We start from the raw sequence: 21566 nt of genomic DNA, 5'->3' as shown, positions 1-21566 counted from the left end.
AAGAGAATCGTGGTTGTATCATTATGGAGTCATGACTGGCAAAAAAGGTGAAGACACAACCATCAAGGTGATGCTGTTTGTTGGGGCTGTCATGGTATGGTGCTAACAGATTATGCTCACAAGGTGTAAACTGTCACAGTACCAGACATACATAGTTCAGAGAAGATGCTATTGGGTTAGAAGATCCAGATGGCATAGACTGCAGAGCAGTCAAGCACATTGTGCTTACCAGCATATTCCACAAATGGGTGGGCAACTCTGCTCTTGGCCACAATTTGTTGGTGACCATTCATCTCGGAGTACACCTAGTGGGTAGTCATGCACACATGCAAAAATACAAAGGAACAAATATATCAATGATTGGTTTCACTGGTGGCCCTAATTCTGATAGGGTGCAGTACACTTGTGACGGGAGTGAAAATATGATGGATGCATGGAATTCAATCCTGCTATCCTATTGGTCTTAGTCCCTCTAGTCCCTGTCACAGAGATCTGGGGTGCAAATTTCTCGACCTCCGCTATCAGGTGGAGAAATGTAGGGTCCCCCTGAATAGGTCAGGCATGCACTACACGCTGGAAGCGGCTACAAGGGTAGCGGAGTACGTGTGGAGTGCACATGGGGGTTTTTTAGGTTAAAGAATTCCCTCCCTAGGCCCAACAAGACGCCTCCTGAGACGCGGCAAGGTAGGAGTAGGCAAAATGCAACAGGGAATAACAATATTAATGTGCTAATAGTAAACTGCAGGAGCGTCTATAGAAAGGTCCCAGAACTGCTCTCATTAATAAACGGTCACAACGCCCATATAGTACTAGGGACAGAAAGTTGGCTGAAACCAGACGTAAACAGTAATGAAATCCTAAACTCAGATTGGAATGTATACCGCAGAGACAGGCTGGACAGTGAAGGGGGAGGCGTGTTAACAGCGATAAGAAGTGCAATAGTATCGAAGGAAATTGACGGAGATCCAAAACGTGAAATGATTTGAGTGAAGGTCACGGTTAAAGCAGGCTCAGACATGGTAATTGGATGTCTTTATAGGCCCCCTGGCTCAGCAGCTGTTGTGGCTGAGCACCTGAAGGATAATTTGGAAAATATTTTGAGTAGATTTCCCCACCATGTTATAGTTCTGGGTGGAGATTTTAATTTGCCGGATATAGACTGAGAGACTGAAACTTTCATAACGGGTGGCAGGGACAAAGAATCCAGTGAAATTTTTTTAAGTGCTTTATCTGAAAACTACCTTGAGCAGTTAAACAGAGAACCGACTCGTGGCGATAACATATTAGACCTCCTGGTAACAAACAGACCTGAACTATTTGAAACAGTTAACGCAGAACAGGGAATCAGCGATCATAAAGCGGTTACGGCATCGATGATTTCAGCCGTAAATAGAAATATTAAAAAAGGTAGGAAGATTTTTCTGTTTAGCAAAAGTGACAAAAAGCAGATTACAGAGTACCTGAGGCTCAACACAAAAGTTTTGTCTCAAGTACAGATAGTGTTGAGGATCAGTGGACAAAGTTCAGAACCATCGTACGATATGCGTTAGATGAGTATGTGCCAAGCAAGATCGTAAGAGTTAGAAAAGAGCCACCGTGGTACAACAATCGAGTTAGAAAACTGCTGCGGAAGCAAAGGGAACTTCACAGCAAACATAAACATAGCCAAAGCCTTTTAGACAAACAAAAATTACGCGAAGCGAAATGTAATGTGAGGAGGGATATGCGAGAGGCGTTCAATGAATTCGAAAGTAAAGTTCTATGTACTGACTTGGCAGAAAATCCTAAGAAATTCTGGTCTTATGTCAAAGCGGTAGGTGGATCAAAACAAAATGTCCTGACACTCTGTGACCAAAATGGTACTGACACAGAGGATGACAGACTAAAGGCCGAAATACTAAATGTCTTTTTCCAAAGCTGTTTCACAGAGGAAGACTGCACTGTAGTTCCTTCTCTAGGTTGTTGCACAGATGACAAAATGGTAGATATTGAAATAGACGACAGAGGGATAGAGAAACAATTAAAATCGCTCAAAAGAGGAAAGGCCGCTGGACCTGATGGGATACCAGTTCTATTTTACACAGAGTACGCGAAGGAACTTGCCCCCCTTCTTGCAGCGGTGTACTGTAGGTCTCTAGAAGAGCGTAGCATTCCAAAGGATTGGAAAAGGGCACAGGTCATCCTCGTTTTCAAGAAGGGACCTCGAACAGATGTGCAGAACTATAGACCTATATCTCTAACGTCGATCAGTTGTAGAATTTTGGAACACATATTGTGTTCGAGTATAATGACTTTCCTGGAGACTAGAAATCTACTCTGTAGGAATCAGCATGGATTTCGTAAAAGACGATCGTGTGAAACCCAGCTCGCGCTGTTCGTCCACGAGACTCAGAGGGCCATAGACACGGGTTCACAGGTAGATGCCGTGTTTCTTGACTTCCGCAAGGCGTTCGATACAGTTCCCCACAGTCGTTTAATGAACAAAGTAAGAGCATATGGACTATCAGACCAATTGTGTGATTGGATTGAGGAGTTCCTAGATAACAGAACACAGCATGTCATTCTCAATGGAGACAAGTCTTCCAAAGTAAAAGTGATTTCAGGTGTGCCGCAGGGGAGTGTCATGGGACCATTGCTGTTCACAATATACATAAATGACCTGGTGGATGACATCGGAAGTTCACTGAGGCTTTTTGCAGATGATGCTGTGGTGTATCGAGAGGTTGTAACAATGGAAAATTGTACTGAAATGCAGGAGGATCTGCAGCGAATTGACGCATGGTGCAGGGAATGGCAATTGAATCTCAATGTAGACAAGTGTAATGTGCTGCGAATATATAGAAAGATAGATCCCTTATCATTTAGCTACAAAATAGCAGGTCAGCAACTGGAAGCAGTTAATTCCATAAATTATCTGGGAGTACGCATTAGGAGTGATTTAAAATGGAATGATCATATAAAGTTGATCGTCAGTAAAGCAGATGCCAGACTGAGATTCATTGGAAGAATCCTAAGGAAATGCAATCCGAAAACAAAGGAAGTAGGTTACAGTACGCTTGTTCGCCCACTGCTTGAATACTGCTCAGCGGTGTGGGATCTGTACCAGATAGGGTTGATACAAGAGATAGAGAAGATCCAACAGAGAGCAGCGTGCTTCGTTACAGGATCATTTAGTAATCGCGAAAGCGTTACGGAGATGATAGATAAACTCCAGTGGAAGACTCTGCAGGAGAGACGCTCAGTAGCTCGGTACGGGCTTCACTCCTGTCCCCATGACCACCACTTAATTCTATCAGTCTACACTCACGCTTCCTTCTCTGCTTTATCTCCCATTCTCTGTCCTGCTTGCCTCTCGCAATCCATTCCCTCACTGTACACTATGCAACACACAACTTCTCTTGCTGAGGGTATGCCTTTGATAGGACTGGAGTAGGATCTGGTATGTAAGTGCAAAGAACATGTTTTGCATCAAGGTCCACCGCAGGGGTATGGTCAGTGTGGTAAGGGATGAGGAGTAAGCATGGATGGAACAGGATGTGTAGGCAGTGGAATACCACTTCTGGAGAGGTCTGAAGGATTCAAAATATGATGTTCCTCATGGGCATTGTGACAGATATTTTAGGCTCTGGGAAAGGATGTAGTTAAGTTGTTCCAGTCCATGATGGAACAGGGTACTGAAGAGGATGCTCCTTTGCAACTGGATCACAGGTACGGTTGGAAGGACATCAGACCAAAAGATTATCAGTATTTTCTGATTTGTTTATATGCCTACAGACAATCCAATGCTTCTACTATATGGTGGAATGTTACCTTTACTCTTTCCATTTTTTGTATTACATCCAGGTCTTTCTATTATCGCAACTGTAAATGTATTGTGTTACTGTAGCATTACTTTAAATAACAGCTTTTATTTTGTTTCCAGCGGGAGATTTGCTTGTATAATTTGATTTATATTATTTAAATCAGAGCTCTTGGCCAGTTTGGATTCGTGTTGTATAAATTTTCTACTATCACATTGATTTTAGGGCTCAACTCCTGTACTGAACTGGCAAACAAGATTGGACATTGCTCTTGGTACATCAAGAGGAATCTTGTATCTGCATACTGCATTTGAGAAGCCTCTGGTTCACAGGGATATAAAAAGTGCAAATATTTTGCTGAACGACAGTTTGCAAGCCAAAGTAAGTGAATGGAAATTTCCTAGTAGTTGTTGAGTTGCATTCCCAGACCACTTAAACTACAGATCTTTAGACATTTTTAAGTATTTAGGTTCCCTGCTGTGACTCATTAGGAAAATTATAATGCAACTGGAAAGATAAAAAAAAAATCTACTCACCAAGCGGCAGCAGGAGAACACACATATAGAGGTGTTAAAATTAGCAACCTTTCAGAGCCAGTGGTTCCTTTTTCTGAAGGGAGTGAAGGAGGAAGAAGACGGGTGAAGGAAAAGGACTGGTGAGGTCTGCCAGTCCTTTTCCTTCATTCCTCTTCCTTCCTCTTCTACCCTTCTGCTAGAAGAAGCCATGAAAGCTTGCAAATTTTAATAACTTTTTATGTGTGTTCTTCTGCTGCAGCTTGGTGAATAGATTTTTTATCCATCCAATTACATTATATTTTTTAAAAATTGAGTATTTTCGTCGACATCATTAGAGAAATTGGAATGATTTAATAGTTTTAAATGAACTGGATAAAGTTGGTAGTTGCTGACAGTCTGCTAGCTACAAATAAGCCTTCTCCGTTTTCTTCCACATCTTCATCCAGTGCAAGCTTTTACTCCACACATTGTCCTCAGTGAGAGGCTAAGTTCAAATACGATGCACAGCTGAAAAGAAATTTCTGTGGTTCAATGGAAATTTCATTAATATCTAAGAGTTGGGGAGCAGGTGGGAGGATGACTGATGGCTGGTAGGTAGAGGCGGCAAGCTCATGGGATAAGAATCTAGCCCAGTCAAGCTGCAGTGTCAGCACAATATGGTCAGTTGAGGCAATGCAGCCTCACAGCTTTATTTCTGTAAGTACCTCATCTCCTACTTTCCAGACATTACATAAGTTCTCCTGCATACTTTACAGAACTAGCACTCCTGGAAGAAAGGTTATTGCAGATACAGCTTAGCTGCAGCTTGGGGGTATGATTCCCAAACGAATTTTCACTAGTAGCACATTGTGTGCTGATTTGAAACTTCCTGGCAGATTACAGCTGCGTGCTGCAGCAGGACTTGAACCTGAAACTTTTTCCTTTTGGGAGCACGTGCTATTGACGCACAACTAATGACCTGCCCTCACAGCTTTACTTCTGCAAATATCTCATCTCCTACTTCCTAGATACACCTCAAGGCTGTGGCTAAGCCATGTCTGTGCAATATCCTTTCTTCAAAGAATGCTAGTCCAGCAAGGTATGCAGGAGAATTACTGTGAAGTCTGGGAGGTATAAGATGAGGTACTGGTGGAAGTAGTGCTGTGAGGGCTGATCATGATTCTTGCCTGGTTAGGTCAGTTAGTAGAGAACATGCCCATGTGAAAGGCAAAGATTCCAGGTTTGAATCTTGCCCTGGCACACAGTTATAATCTGCTAGTAAGTTTCAGATCAGCACACAGTCTGATACAAATTGAAAACTGATCATGGAGTTACCAGTCTTTTCTGCACTGAAGAGCCAAAGAGCCTGGTACACCTGCCTAATATTCTGTAGGGTCTCGCAGCAAGCATGCAGAAGCACTGCAACATGACTTGGCATGGACTCAATTAATGTCTGAAGTAGTGCTGGAGGGAATTAACACCATAAATTCTGCAAGGCTGTCCACAAATCTGTAAGAGTACGAGGGGATGGAGATCTATTCTGGACAGCATGTTGCAAGGCATCCCAGATATGCTCAATAATTTTCAAGTTTGGGGCTTTGGTGGCCAGCGGACATGTTTAAACTCAGAAGAGTGTTCCTGGAGCCACTCTGTAACAATTCTGTTTGAGGTGTTGCTTGTCCTGCTGAAATTGCCCAAGTCCATCGGAATGCACAGCGGACATGAATGGATGCAGGTGATCAGACAGGATGCTTACGTACGTGTCACCTGCCAGAGTCATATCTACATGAATCAGGGGTCCCTTATAACTCCAGCTGCACATGCCCCACACTATTACAGAGCCTCCACCAGCTTGAATAGTCCCCTGCTGGCAAGCAGCATCCATGGATTCATGAGGTTGTCTCCATACCCATACAGGTCCGTCCACTCAATACAATTTGAAATGAGACTCGTCCGACCAAGCAACATGTTTCCAGTCATCAACAGTCCCATGTCAGTGTTGACGGGCCCAGGTGAGGCATAAAGCTTTGTGCTGTGCGTCATTGAGGGCACACAAATGGGCCTTTAGCTACAAAAGCCCATATCAATGATGTTTTGTTGAATGGTTCACACTCTGGCACTTGTTGATGGCCCAGCATTGAAATCTGCAGAAATTTACAGAAGGGTTGCACTTCTGTCACGCTGAACAATTCTCTTCAGTTATTGTTGGTCCCGTTCTTGGAGCATATTTTTCCAGCTGCAGTGATGTCAGAGATTTTATGTTTTACTGGATTCCTGATATTCACATTACACTCGTGAAATGGTCGTATGGGAAAATCCCCACTTCATCGCTACCTTGGAAATGCTGTGTCCCATCGCTCTTGCACCAACTATAACACCACATTCAAACTCACTTAAATCTTGATAACCTGCCATTGTAGCAGCAGTAACCAATCTAACAACTGTACCAGATACTTTTTGTCTTACATAGATGTTGCCGACCGCAGCGCCTTATTCTGCCTGTTTACATATCTCTGTATTTGAATACAAATTCCTATACCAGCTTCTTTGGCACTTCAGTATATGTGCCTGTTGGTGGCTGATGTGCTGTCATCTCTACTCCGTAAATTATTTACAGTCCACCAAGCATTTGCCATTACCATATAAATGACAGTAATGTATCTCCTGATTCCTAGTTAAATTTAGTACCTCCTGCATTGGTAATATTTTCAGTGTTCCAAGGTAATAATTCTCATTCCACAGTGGTCTTTTTAAGGCTACTTAGTTTAATTTCAACATTTTTACAGTTTCCTAAGAGACACAGTGTTTCTAGGTTATTGATCATTGTTTATGGCTCATTCTTCTGTCTAATACTTGGTCTCCTACTGCAGCAGACATCATCAGAGTCTGTGGAGGCATTTAATTAGATTGTCTGGCAATTACTGTTTCTCAAATCTTTAGAACTTCAGATAGTTGAGGCGCCAACCTATTTATTTGTAATCACAATAATCATTGTCTCATGTCATCATCGAAACACTGTTAAAGATTCCTGAGCTGTGGCAAAGTTTTGTACTGTTTACACTGGAAAGTGAAGTTTTTGCTTTTAGAACTAGTACAAGTAAGAGAATCTAGACAGCTGTCTCCAAGCCCCTGACAATGTCTTCCACAGCAAGAAATGAACATTTAGTCGACAATTAAAAGCCATTAAGGAAATACCATTGCCTGTTAAAGCCTGCATTGTATAATTGTACGACAAATTAAACCTCAAGGTTTGCTGTTTATGTGCAGCAGGTTAATAGCTTGAGCCATTTGAGAATGGTTTCATAGTTTTATTGAACTTCCATCTTTCAAAGCTCTGTAGTGGCTCTCGGGTATACCTCATTAGCTACTGAGGTCTGTTTCTACATACCACTTAGTCATGACAAGAAGACACTTCGTGCAGTATTTCATCCAGTACGGGGTAGAACATTTTAAATATATGTGGCGGCTGGAATAATAGACGAGCCCCCCCCCCTCCAACCTCCAGTAGGTTATAAATAAAAGACAATAGACAATGTCATAGAAAACAATTATTTTATTACCAAAATTTTTGCACACTTATGGTTACTTTTCAACATGAAAAGATTAAGACATTTATCGTACCTGTGGACCAGCTTTACAATACCCCCTTCAAAAAATGTTGCTGCCAATGATTTAAAATGAGCATTGACGTTTTGAAGGTCATCATTGGATTGAAAGTGCTGCCCTTATAGCCACGTCTTCAGTTCAGAGAAAAGGTGAAAGTCACTGTGTGGCAGGTCAGGACTGTACCATTCTGTAAACTCGTTCAACAAGTTCAGCTGTAACGAATGACTTGCGTACTTGGCCCCCTTCATCATGCATGGCATTTTGTCCATCTTAAAACTTTCGGCACCATTCACGTGCAACACCATCAGTCATAAAGTTATCACCGTACACTCAGCTCATTCTCCGCATTCTCCGATGAATTTCTGCTGCACTATTCTCTTCTGCTTACAGAAACCTAATTACACTTGGTAATTCATACTTGGCGGAGGCAACAGTGACGGCAGCCATGTTTACGTGGCTGTAGTGCAACACAGACTGATGCCTTGAGGTCAGCAATGGCGGAATGGGTAGTGTGAGAGTTGCGCGGTAGCCTACAGTGCACGTCCACTTTCTGCTGCTCATGTATCTTCTATACTAAACGATCGGAGGTTGGAAAAAAAAATGACCCATGTATGTGTCCATACTGTGCATGCCTGGTTTGCATTGTCCTTCTTTTATCCATTGCAGTGACATGGAGCATGAACAATACTCCTTCCTCATGAAATGAATGTGCTCTCGTGGGAATTGGTTATGATCATATGTGTCTGTAATGGAATTTGTCCTGACTGGTGTTGTGTGCACTGTCCTTGGAGATCTATAAAAGACACCAGTTGAATGTCATAATCATCCTGAAAAAGATATGACAGGCATTGTCATCTGCCATGGATGTCCTTGGCTGACCACATAGCTGTTCATTATACACTTTTGCCCTGCTGTTATTGAACTGTGTGTGCCAAAGCCACACAAATCAACATGAATATATCAAAACTCTACTCACTATATTTATGCCAGTCCAGCTATCTTACAACTGATAGTGAATCAGTCTTGATACTCAATATGTGCCCTCTACTAGCTGTGTCATAAATCAGTCATGTTCTGCTGTGGTCCCAGTACAAAATTCCACAAACTGAAAGAATCTAATAACTGTGTTAGCTGTCATTCCCTTTCTGCTAGATGTGAGTAGAAATTTTACTAGAGTGTGGATGAAAAAAGTTAGAACATGAGATGTAGTGAAAGTGCAAATGAAGAAGTGGGAAGTGAGTGGGAACAACAAGAGGAAATCTGTGGATAAAGGGCTGAGTAAGCATGTGGGAATTATAATAAAGATGTTACAAAAGAATGAGAGTTCGAAGAATTGTATTAGCCAGGAAATGTGAACATGTAAGTACATTCCAGCCTTCAGTGGGTTTCTTTTCATACCCCCCTCCCCTCTCCCCCCTTTTTTGAAGTACTTTACATTGTCTTTAGATTGCTCATCCCCCCCCCCCCCCCCCCACCCTCAAGTTTCAGCTACATGCATTTACCCCAGGTTTTTTGTCCATCTCAATTACCGTTCATTTTTAAGCTCTTTTTTTTGTATAAATTTTTTGTCTTGTCAGCTTATCCACATTTCAGATGTCCTGCTCTGAATAATGATGCAGTCTCTTAGCATCCTATTTAGGGTTGCACATGTTCAGCATGTTATTTTCATATATTAATCATAGTGCTGTTGTTAATGTATTCATCTCCTTTTAAAGTTGGCCACTCAAGACCTAAAGTACACCTGTTCCAACCTTTTACACTCTCACAAATCTCAAGGGGTGCTCTGAATTGAACCTGCATGCTCCAAATCTAGTCTATTTCACAATGGATATGTTCAGATAGAAGATGTGCGTTTGCATTTTTGAGCAAATCTTATGGGTTTAATTCTTTCCCTTCCAAAGGAATTGACCTTTTTATGGAGAAATGGGGATTAGCAGTCTATTTTAGTTTTTTTTGTACAAAGCTAAATAGTAATGGAAATAAATAATTTAAGAAATTAACAAAATGCTGTTGATTTCAAAAAATCAGTTCTCTGAACTTGTGCTTCATATCATTGCATTTGTTTTTCTTAAACTATTTTTACCATGTGTTACTGGGTTCTCTGTTTTATACTTGCACTGATGAATTTCTGCAGCATGTTTAGTATCAATTCCATATCAGAATTTGGATGTAAAATAAGGAAAAGGCAGCCACTACCCTATAGCAGACTGAAGTGTGTGGTGCATACACATGTGTAACAGAAAACATAAAAGGACAAGAGTTAAAAAATTTGTGTGAATACTGTTTTCTTATGTGTGTCTGAGTGGCACAAATAAGTTCACTATAGGTGATTGATTGCGTTTCCGTTATTTTACATTTTAATCCACGAAGGAATTTCAATTATTGTTATCAGAACTCAAATGTGCTTTGCTGTGTTTCTTTAATTTCTTCAGCACATCATAGTTGTCATAATACTTAAGAAATTTAAAATATTTTTTGTTTGTTGACAGTTAGGTGATTTTGGACTTGTCCATCTGGGTGCAGGTTCACAACAGACTCAGAGTGCTCTTCTGACAAGTACAGTATTTGGCACATCAGCATATATGGCACCGGAAGCTTTTAGAGGAGATGTGTCAGTCAAATTAGATGTCTTCAGTTTTGGTGTGGTAAGTTCCTCATTTGATTTCTCATTTTACAGTGAAATAGGCTTTGTTGTTATTGTATAATGCAGGAATATAGTAATACATATGGGTAGGCAGTAATAAAATAATATCCGTTATCTGTAGTGCACATATTAAGTTACAGGAAGATCTCTAATAGCTAGTGACCATAAGTTATACTGTGATGTAGTATAGTACAAACACTGTGCAATAATAATTGGAATATAAAGGACATAATTGTACAAAAGACAGAAGCATAATGATGCAGTAGACTATAGGAAAATTTGTTATGCTAATATCCTCCTCAGGCACCTCAAAAAATTCTTTAATATTGTAAAATGTGTGATCTGATAGCCACATGCACCATTTAATTTTAAACATTTTTAGGTCCATAGATCAAACATAGATTGGTAAGTTGTTGAAAATTTGGAGTGGGTTCACTTTTTGAGAATTTCCAGTTATTGCTAACTTGTGCCTTGGTATCTGAATTAGCCTGATGCTGTGTTCATGAGTTTCTCATCTAGCAGCAGATTCTGAAATATTATTTTTAACGTACAGCACAGACACTTGTACATGTAAATGTATAATTGTGGGTATTCTGAGCCTGGAAAAAGGATGACGACAGTGCTCCATGTGTCCTGTTTTACACGTTATACGTAGGACTTTCCTCTGTATTTTTAAAAACAGTCTCAATGTGATGGGAGTGTCACCATACAATGAGACCATATGACATATGTGACTGGAGTAGTCCAAAATATGTCACCCTAAGAAATCCAAGCTCACTAAATCCCTTAGCTTCAAAGTCGGGTATGACACCCAAGATTTTTTCACATATATGATTGGTATGTTCCTCCCAGTGGAGTTTGGAGTCAATGTAAAACTTAAAAATTTTACTGACTTTTTTTCTGTTTCATTGGACATTCCCATTAGGAGTTGTTGGATTTTATCAAGATTACACAGGAGTTAATTAGCCCCAAACCAGTCCAAAGCTGCATCGAGATTTTCTTTTGTTATCCTATTCAGATCTGAGATTCTCCAATGTGTGGTAAGTAGTGTTATATTAGCTGCATAACATATGACAGAATGAGCTATGTTATTAGGCTGCAATGAAGAAGAAGGGTCTGAGAATAGACTTTGTGGAACACCTGTGCTGATTTCCTTTAAGGAGGAATTTACGTTTCTGACTGAGACGAACTGTTTTCTGTTGATTAAATAAGAATACATCATAGTTAATGTGCTCCCACACACTCTATAAAACTCCATCTTCCTTATTAATATGTCAGCAGGAATGCAATCAAATGCTTTGCTTTGGCCACCTAACAGCGGTGATACAAAGAGAAAGAAAATGACCTTCGAAATGAAATGTGAAATCATTGAAAAACACAAATGTGGTGTGAGCTCCAGACAATTGGTCTGCCTCAACTATTTGCACTATCCTCAAGAACGAGGAGGAGATTAAGGAAATAGATGCTTCAAAGGGAGTGACAAGAGTATTTAAACAACAGTTTCATTTGTGGACGATGTCGTAAGGTTGCTCCTTATATGGATAAATGAAAAGCAATTGCAGGGCAATACTATTAATGAGAAGATCATTTACAGGAATGTGAGAATGATTTTTGCCAACCTCATTAAGAAGACACGATGTTCATCAGTGGTTGAAGAAGTGTTTAAGGGATGAGTGTGGATCAAGAAGTTTAAGAGAATTAGCGGCATCCACAGCATTGTGAGGCACAGCGAAGCAGCCAGCTCCAACACAAAGGTAGCAGAGAACTAAGCGGCAACTTCAAGATGCCTGTAGATTCTGAAGACTACTTGCCACAACAGTTTTTTAAGTGTGACAAGATGGGTCTTTTCTGGAAAAAGATGCTGAAGCATATCTTTATAACAGCAGAGGAGAATGCATTGCCCGGTCACAAGTCAACGAAAGACCATCTCACACTACTATTCTGTACCAATATAGGCAGTGATTTGAAAATTAAACCACTGCTTGGTTACTATACAGAAACTCAACGAGCCTTCAAGAAATGTAAATTCCAGAACAGCAGGTTAAATGTTTTGTGGAGTTCCAACAACAGGTCTTGGGTGACTTGTGATCTTTTTTGTGATTGGATCAATGAGTGTTTGGTACTTCAGTGAAAAAATATTTGCTTGTGATGAATCTGCCCCTCCTTGTTTTGCTTGTTATGGACAATGCTCTTGCCCATTCTCCAGGCCAACAAGACCTCCTCCTTGAACACTTTCAGTTTATCATGATCCAATTTCTGCCTCCTAACACCACTCCGTTACTCCAGCATATGGCCTAGCAGATCGTTTCTAACTTTAACAAGCTCTACACTAAAGCACTCTTCAAGCATTGCTTTGAGTTGACTGAAGCTACCAATCTCACTCTCAGAGAGTTTGGGAAATGACTTCAACATCATAGCATGCATCAAGATGATCGAAAAGGTGTGAGAAGGGATTACCAAGAGAACCCTAACGTTTCCTTGTAAGGAGCTTTGGCCAGTATGTGTTGTCAAAGGTGACTCAGAGGTGCTTCAATTGGTACCTATGGAGCCTGTAGTCAATGAGATTGTGTCTTTGGCAAGAGCTTGGGACTAGAAGTGGATAACAATGATACTGATGAGCATGTGGAAGATCACAACCAAGAAATGACCACTGAAGAACTTACAGAGCTACAGTGTGTATCACAGCAGGAAGTTGTGGAGAGAAGTTCTTCAGAGGAGGCGGAGGAGGAGGAGGAAGAGGAGGAGAAGGAGGTGGTAACAGCAAAGCAGCAATCTTCTGCCACAATAAGAGAAATGCTGAAAGTATGGGAATTAGTTGCATCGTACATTGAAAATCATCACCCAAATAAAGTAGTGACTACGCACGCTACAATTTATTTGATGATAATTCTGTGTCGCATTTTCCGAACGGTCTACCCGACGGGAGGCCCTAGCCACACGACATTTCCATTTACCATGTGTTGAAGCGTCGGCAGAAAGAAATGACTACAGAAAGCTTCCTAGTAAAAAATAATTAGTTATATATCACGAATAATAAAGTACGTATTACTGTATGTATGATTTTCTTTGAACAAATGGCAGGAACAAGATTATCGTATTTTACATTAATTTATGTGGGATAAATTGTTTCGCTTAACGAGTGTCTCACACTACGAGTAAGATTCTGGAACAAATTACTCTGGCTATGCGAGTTTCCACTATAGCTGCTTGTGTAGCTTTAGGGAAGTTGTTTGTCCCCTTTTTTAAAAACTGGGATAACTTATCTTGAGCAATTCTGGAAATACTCCAAATTTTACACATTTATTAAAGATTAAAAGCTAATGGTTTAGAGATTGAGTGTTTTGTCTTTTTAGTGATGTAATTCAAGAACCAACAGCAGTCTATACATTTAGAATTTGAAAACAAGCTTTTATAATATCATCAGATGTGATATCACTCCACGGAAATACCTGTCACCTGGCAGTGGGGCTCCAATCAGGCCCATTGCGGATGAAATTGTTGCTTTAATATAGTTTCCTATTTCTTTAACTGAGTTTAAGAGGCAATGATTTAATTCCTCAGGCTATAGCAGAGCTCCTTATGTGCATTTTGATGTGTCCTCTTGTTTTATTATTTTCCATGCTGCTTTGCATTTATTGGGGGCCCTTTCTATATAGTTTTCCACTGCCAGTTTTTTTTTTTCTCCATATAGGACCTATAGATGTTCTCTCTCTGTTCTGTCCTTTGGTTTCAGGCAAGCTTATGTATCTGGTACAGTATGGGCACGTTTTCTTCGAGTCCCACAAGTTCTTCAGAAAACCACTTCAGCCTTTTATTTTTGAGTGCAATTGGAGACCTAACTTTTTTTTACTGGAGAACAAGAATACCACAAATCTGTATATTCTTCAAAACAGTTATCAAGGGCCATTTCGGCTCACCTTTTCCCCGACTGGCAATTTTATACAAAGCCCCAGTTTGCCCTGCCTAGTCTCTCAATAAACACTCTTATGTACTCTTCCCTCTGCCCTCTTAATATTACCACTTAAGGTTCTTCAATTTTAATTAGGAGTAAAGGCTCATGATCTGCCAACCATTTCTGCTGAAAGTCTGACTGCGAAGTCTTACCAATGGAAATTCACTATATTATTGTCTATGCAGTCATTCTTACATGTAGCACAGTTATTTGTACAGTATAGGTCCAATGATCTTAGCATCTTCAGAAATGTCCTTGTGACTTGCCCCTGTGGTTTGCCATTTCTATGTTAAAAGTCACCACATATAGTAATTCTTGACTTATTTTTCAATATATATATATATATATATATATATATATATATATATATATATATATATAAAACCCATATCCTTTTGTCTTTCCTTCTCCTTCCCTCTTTCCTGACGAGGCAACCATTGGTTGCGAAAGCTAGAATTTTGTGTGTATGTTTGTGTTTGTTTGTGTGTCTATCGACCTGCCAGCGCTTTTGTTTGGTAAGTTTCATCATCTTTCTTTTTAGATATATTTTTCCCACGTGGAATGTTTCCCTCTATTATATTCATATATATATATATATATATATATATATATATATATAAAAAAAGCAAAGATGAGGTGACTTACCGAACGAAAGCGCTGGCAGGTCGAGAGACACACAAACAAACACAAACATACACACAAAATTCAAGCTTTCACAACAAACTGTTGCCTCATCAGGAAAGAGGGAAGGAGAGGGGAAGACGAAAGGAAGTGGGTTTTAAGGGAGAGGGTAAGGAGTCATTCCAATCCCGGGAGCGAAAAGACTTACCTTAGGGGGAAAAAAGGACAGGTATACACTCGCACACACGCACATATCCATCCACACATACAGACACAAGCAGACATATTTAAAGACAAAGAGTTTGGGCAGAGATGTCAGTCGAGGCAGAAGTGTAGAGGCAAAGAAGTTGTTGAAAGACAGGTGAGGTATGAGTGGCGGCAACTTGAAATTAGCGGAGATTGAGGCCTGGCGGATGACGAGAAGAGAGGATATACTGAAGGGCAAGTTCCCATCTCCGGAGTTCGGATAGGTTGGTGTTGGTGGGAAGTATCCAGATAACCTGGATGGTGTAACACTGTGCCAAGATGTGCTGGCTGTGCACCAAGGCATGTTTAGCCACAGGGTGATCCTCATTACCAACAAACACTGTCTGCCTGTGTCCATTCATGCGAATGGACAGTTTGTTGCTGGTCATTCTCACATAGAATGCATCACAGTGTAGGCAGGTCAGTTGGTAAATCACGTGGGTGCTTTCACACGTGGCTCTGCCTTTGATCGTGTACACCTTCCGGGTTACAGGACTGGAGTAGGTGGTGGTGGGAGGGTGCATGGGACAGGTTTTGCATCGGGGGCGGTTACAAGGATAGGAGCCAGAGGGTAGGGAAGGTGGTTTGGGGATTTCATAGGGATGAACTAACAGGTTACGAAGGTTAGGTGGACGGCGGAAAGACACTCTTGGCGGAGTGGGGAGGATTTCATGAAGGATGGATCTCATTTCAGGGCAGGATTTGAGGAAGTCGTATCCCTGCTGGAGAGCCACATTCAGAGTCTGGTCCAGTCCCGGAAAGTATCCTGTCACAAGTGGGGCACTTTTGTGGTTCTTCTGTGGGGGATTCTGGGTTTGAGGGGACGAGGAAGTGGCTCTGGTTATTTGCTTCTGTACCAGGTCGGGAGGGTAGTTGCGGGATGCGAAAGCTGTTTTCAGGTTGTTGGTGTAATGATTCAGGGATTCCGGACTGGAGCAGATTCGTTTGCCATGAAGACCTAGGCTGTAGGGAAGGGACCGTTTGATGTGGAATGGGTGGCAGCTGTCATAATGGAGGTACTGTTGCTTGTTGGTGGGTTTGATGTGGACGGACATGTGAAGTTGGCCATTGGACAGGTGGAGGTCAACATCAAGGAAAGTGGCATGGGATTTGGAGTAGGACCAGGTGAATCTGATGGAACCAAAGGAGTTGAGGTTGGAGAGGAAATTCTGGAGTTCTTCTTCACTGTGAGTCCAGATCATGAAGATGTCATCAATAAATCTGTACCAAACTTTGGGTTGGCAGACTTGGGTAACCAAGAAGGCTTCCTCTAAGCGACCCATGAATAGGTTGGCGTACGAGGGGGCCATCCTGGTACCCATGGCTGTTCCCTTTAATTGTTGGTATGTCTGGCCTTCAAAAGTGAAGAAGTTGTGGGTCAGGATGAAGCTGGCTAAGGTAATGAGGAAAGAGGTTTTAGGTAGGGTGGCAGGTGATCGGCGTGAAAGGAAATGGTTTCCATCCTTGTAACCATTGATACCACGTCCTTATACACAAATATTCCGCACGTCCAGGGCCTCGCTGCGATGGAGCAAATCACATACGATTTCAGAAGAGAGGACCGTTATTTGGTTGTAGGGGGACAACAGTACTGCAGTAGTACTGCACGGCAGCTGGCATGTGTGCTCGCAGCATCCACTGGACATGTAGTATCGAGGCAAACATTGTGCAGGAGGCTTCGGCAGTGGACTTTATTGTAGGAGACCTGCTGCATGGGTAACTCTGATGCGTATTCACAGAAGGGAACATCTAGAGTGGAGTCATTTACCTGGGTGGCCAAACAATGGGACAATGTTGCTTTCACAGATGAGTCTCGATTTAGTCTGGAGAGTGGTTCTCAAGGGATTCGCATCTAGAGGGAATGTGAAACACAATTTCATGAAACAAACATCACTCAAACCCCTCTTTACGATAACAGATGAATCGGCAAGGTTTAACTGCTGTCAGGTATCATGATGAGCTTTTGGAACTTCATTTGTGGTTGTTGCGAGGTGCTGTGGGCCAAGACTTTGTATTGATGGATGATAATGCTCGCTCATAGAGCAGGTGTGGCCTCCTCACTCTCTTGATTTGAATTCCGTAGAGCATGTCTGGGATGCACTAGGGAGACGGCTTTCATCACATCAGCACCCACCAACAACTCTCCAAGACAGCAAGCAGCTCTGCAGGAAGAATAGGCGTTATTGCCTCAACATGAGACTGATGACATAATTCACAGTATACCCCATCATTGTCAGGCCTGTATTGCTGCCAGAGGTGGTCACACCCCATACTGAGCACATTAAGCAGTTGTCAGAATGTGTGTGCAAATCTGTTCAGTTGAGAAAAACGAAGAACATTTTTTTGTACCATTATGCGTGTTGTAGCTGTTTAGGTTCTATATTCTTTACATTGTTTCTACTTTACTATCACCTGTTTATACCGTTTTGTTGCAAAATAAGAGCAATCTTGCAAAATTTACGTTTGTTACTTTAATTTTGGAAACCAGTGTATTAACTTGATCTCGGGTTAACCAGTGTTCAGATACACATATAATATCAGCATCCTGATTGTTACACAAATGTTATAATTCTGAAAGCTGATTTCTAATGCAGCATATATTAATTTGTAGAAAAGTAAGTAGTTTGCTTCTATTTGTATTCCTCTGGGAGCTATTTATCTCTGTATCTCAACTACATCTCTGAACACTATTTTGATGGTCATTTATCTTGTGTGAGTAAAGGGAGATACTTTGTTTTGTCAAGTTAGTCATAGAGGGGTTGGTTGTCAGCACATTTGCTGAAAGAGGCAAAGAAATTAATGCATCTATATTTACAATTTTGGTGGCACTGTCTAGGGCATGACAGTTCATAAAAAGCCTTCACTACAATAACTCACATTGCTGCTTCTGGTAAATGAACAAGTGGTGGCACTATCCTTCCTCTTGGCTGCTGATGTGGTTGTATCAAGTGGTTGCTGCTGCTGGTTCAGTAGCGCATTCTCCATATGGTTCATACCACCCCAGTTCACGGACTGTCTTTTGGGATCTACTTTTAATTTCTTCACTTATCATCTTTTCTAACATGCACTTTCCTTTACTGTCCAAGTGAAGTCTATGTCTGGTGAAACACACTCTAGCAAATGAGTTGAAATCTATTAATTTAACATTACCCAACATCTTACACATGTTTTTAAGTTTTTCATTTATTCCATGAATTTTGTTGTTTACTGGTGAGGATTCTGGCAGGTCATGTCTGTGGCTGAAGTTTATGATAATGGTATTCGTATTAGTTAGAAGTAATAGAAGTCTCGAGCTCTGTAAACATGTTTTCGGTTCTATTTTTGCACGTGTCATTTGCTCTAGTACAAGTCATTACATTGTCCTGTGTAATATAGTCATTTTTCACAATTTTACTCATCGCTTCTTTGAAATCTGTACCGGGCCTGTCACTGCCAGTGTTTTACTAATGCTTCTAAGTTCTTGAGAGTGTCTTTTCATTTGGTTGCCTCCATGTACATTGATTTTTGTTTCTTTCTTCTTTACAGCGCATAGTTAATTTTTATTTACACTTTTTGTATGTGTCATTTTTCATAGAGATATTTGTAGTATCGGTTATGGTATTGTTCATATGTCATGTTTTCATTCTTTTTTCACTTTCTAGTGCAGGAAAAGCAGTTTTATCATTGTTCATTTCTCTGCATTTGTCTTAGAGCCCAAGAACACTTTTAGTTTTGTTTTGCACAACATTTAGTGAGACACTATGTGTAGGTCGGCGCCATGTGTTACTGTTCACATCCAAATTGCCCAAACGACAATGATCTTCAATAGGCAATTGCTTCTCTAAATTTGCACATTTTTCACTCGGAGCATTGTATATATTTTTTAAGATGTTGACTTCATTTTGCAATCTTTTTATTAACTTGTCTTTGTCCTTCAAAACCTTTTTAGTTTCTCATTTGCATGTTTTTGTAGTGCACCCCTGACAAGAAAACATGAAATCGTTTGTTATAAATTTTATAGACACCTCTGATCACTTCTCATGGAACCGAAAACTACACACGGCGCACCGAATGTCTTTTACGGCTCATTTCACATACACGTTACACTTATTACCAGTAACAATTTTGTTTTTTTCACGATAGTTCTCACTACGTTAATCTGCCCCATCTTGAATTACTCCAATAATGGACAAGAATAAATAAGAAGAGCTATAATGTCAATCAAAAGTAATAAGAATAAGAATTAAAAATCAAGAACAATAACAATTTAAAATCCACAGTAGCCACAGATTTTCACAATATTTTCTTAGTAATGAAACAAAACTAGAAATATTTTTAAGTAACCAAGAGAAAGTAGATAGTAGACAGTGGGAAGGCAAGGTGGAATATTTCTCAACAGTTACCTTTCAAATATGATGGTAAGTTGTGTAGAATGGAAGTAATTTTGACTAAAGTAGACAACTGGCTTTTATTCTTGTTTTGTGTGCTGTCAACGACTCAATGCTTAAAGGAAAAAAAGAAAGGAAAACAAAAATTTGGCCATATGCACAGCCACTTGTGCACCACCTGCTGCATCTCTTTGTCAGAACAAAATTTCTTTCCTCCCATTACCTTTTTGAGTGGTCCAAACATGTGGCAATAACGTAGTGTAAAGTCTAGTGAGTATGGTGGATGTGGCCAAGTATCAGAGTGTAGGTCATAGGTGATTGCGTGTGTTGCGCAGACAGTATGAGGCCAGTCACTGTCATGTTGCAAAGTGACACCTGCAATCAGAAGTCCACAAGCCCATATTGCTTTGATCTCATTGCAGGCTAAAGCTGATTTTTTTTTTTAACGTATTGGAGTGTTATTCACTGGCAAACAGTGTTTCCCCTAGTTGTGTAGTGTTCCAAGACAACGTCTCATTCATCCCAAAAGAGTGTCAGCAAAATCTCTGCAGATGGCTGCGTCTGGAAGTTTTGATTAGGAATGGCGGTATTCCTTATTTGCGCTCTCTGTTTTTGGCTGGTGGCAGTGTACCCGGGTTTCATCTTCTTATCAAACACTGGATGTGTATAGGCAGGGTAATTTGCACCCTATTTCAAGAAAAGCTGGTTTCTCATGCATCTCAATGTTTATTGTGTCATATCTCTGAACTATGTGTCATATAATGATATAATGTTGCAGGTACATTCACTGCCACAGTGTCCAAATATATTGTCTGCATATGTGTTGTGAATAGAATTAGTAGTAAAGAAGTACAATATGGGAGTCAAATGAAAATTTTAAAACTGTAATTAACAACCCCACTACCAGTTCAAAATGGCTGCCCCACTTGCAACATGCACCAAGGAAGAACAGTGTTCTGTCATACATTTTCTGAGCACTGGAAGTACAAACCTATTGAAATCCATCACCAAGTGAAGCTTCAGTATGGTGATGCATGCCTATCACTGCAGCAAGTGTGCGAGGGAGTAGAAAGTTTGGAAATGGCAGGAATTCTGTGGCAGACGCACAGTGCCCGGGTCAGGCACAATGGGTTGTGACACCGCAGTCTACTGCATTGTGATGGAAAATCAGCCATGTGAAGATAGATAAAATAGCCACAAATCTGGACATTAGCCATGGTTCAGAACTTCACATAATTCATGAAATGCTTAAAGTTTCACAAAGTGTCTGCAAGAAGCGTGCCACCCCCAGCTCACTTCAAAGCTGAAAAAGCCACGTGTTGATGTCTGTGAAGAACTTTTGTGGCACTCTGAAGCAGAAGGTGATGGTTTCTTTATGAGAATCATAAAGAGAGCACTTAACAACTTCCAACAAACTTTAAACCTAATTTCAAACATTGCCTAAAGTTTTCCTCTCTTACAGCCTCAGAAAATAATGAAAGGAAAATAGTTAGTCACTAAATAAATGTTCGTTGCTTGTGTGATAGAACTTTGACATCATGCCAAGGTTTTCCATCTGTAACACTAGATATTTAACATATTAACTTATTTGTAAAGTGATCAGATGTTTGAAACTGTTTTATATATGGGAGTTCGATACTTTAAAGACTCACAGATAGGATACTGGTGTATCGTATATTAGAGAAGTACAGTATGTTTGTATGTAGCCACTCAAGAACTATTGAAAATGAATGAGCTGACACCATATAAAACTTAACCACATTTGGATAAATATTCATTGATGATAAAACTATAAAAAGCCAAGAATGTGTTGATCACAGAATTCCAAACAACTGG

General features: G+C 40.5%; 1 protein-coding gene across 2 annotated transcripts in view; it reads left to right on the top strand.

Annotated features, from left to right (window-relative positions):
• Positions 1 to 21566, top strand: part of LOC124776502 (interleukin-1 receptor-associated kinase 4-like) — a 135600-nt gene that overhangs the window by 103911 nt on the left and 10123 nt on the right. For both annotated transcript variants that reach the window (XM_047251521.1, XM_047251522.1), the window contains exons 7-8: positions 4026 to 4181; positions 10390 to 10545. In XM_047251521.1, coding sequence (XP_047107477.1) covers positions 4026 to 4181; positions 10390 to 10545 — 312 coding nt within the window. The remainder of the gene's footprint in view (positions 1 to 4025; positions 4182 to 10389; positions 10546 to 21566) is intronic.

The sequence above is a fragment of the Schistocerca piceifrons genome, chromosome 2 (assembly GCF_021461385.2).
Source record: "Schistocerca piceifrons isolate TAMUIC-IGC-003096 chromosome 2, iqSchPice1.1, whole genome shotgun sequence".
Classification (NCBI taxonomy): Eukaryota; Metazoa; Arthropoda; class Insecta; order Orthoptera; family Acrididae; genus Schistocerca; species Schistocerca piceifrons.
The sequence above is the reverse complement of the archived record's forward strand: the minus strand, read 5'-3'. Positions and strand labels throughout refer to the sequence as shown.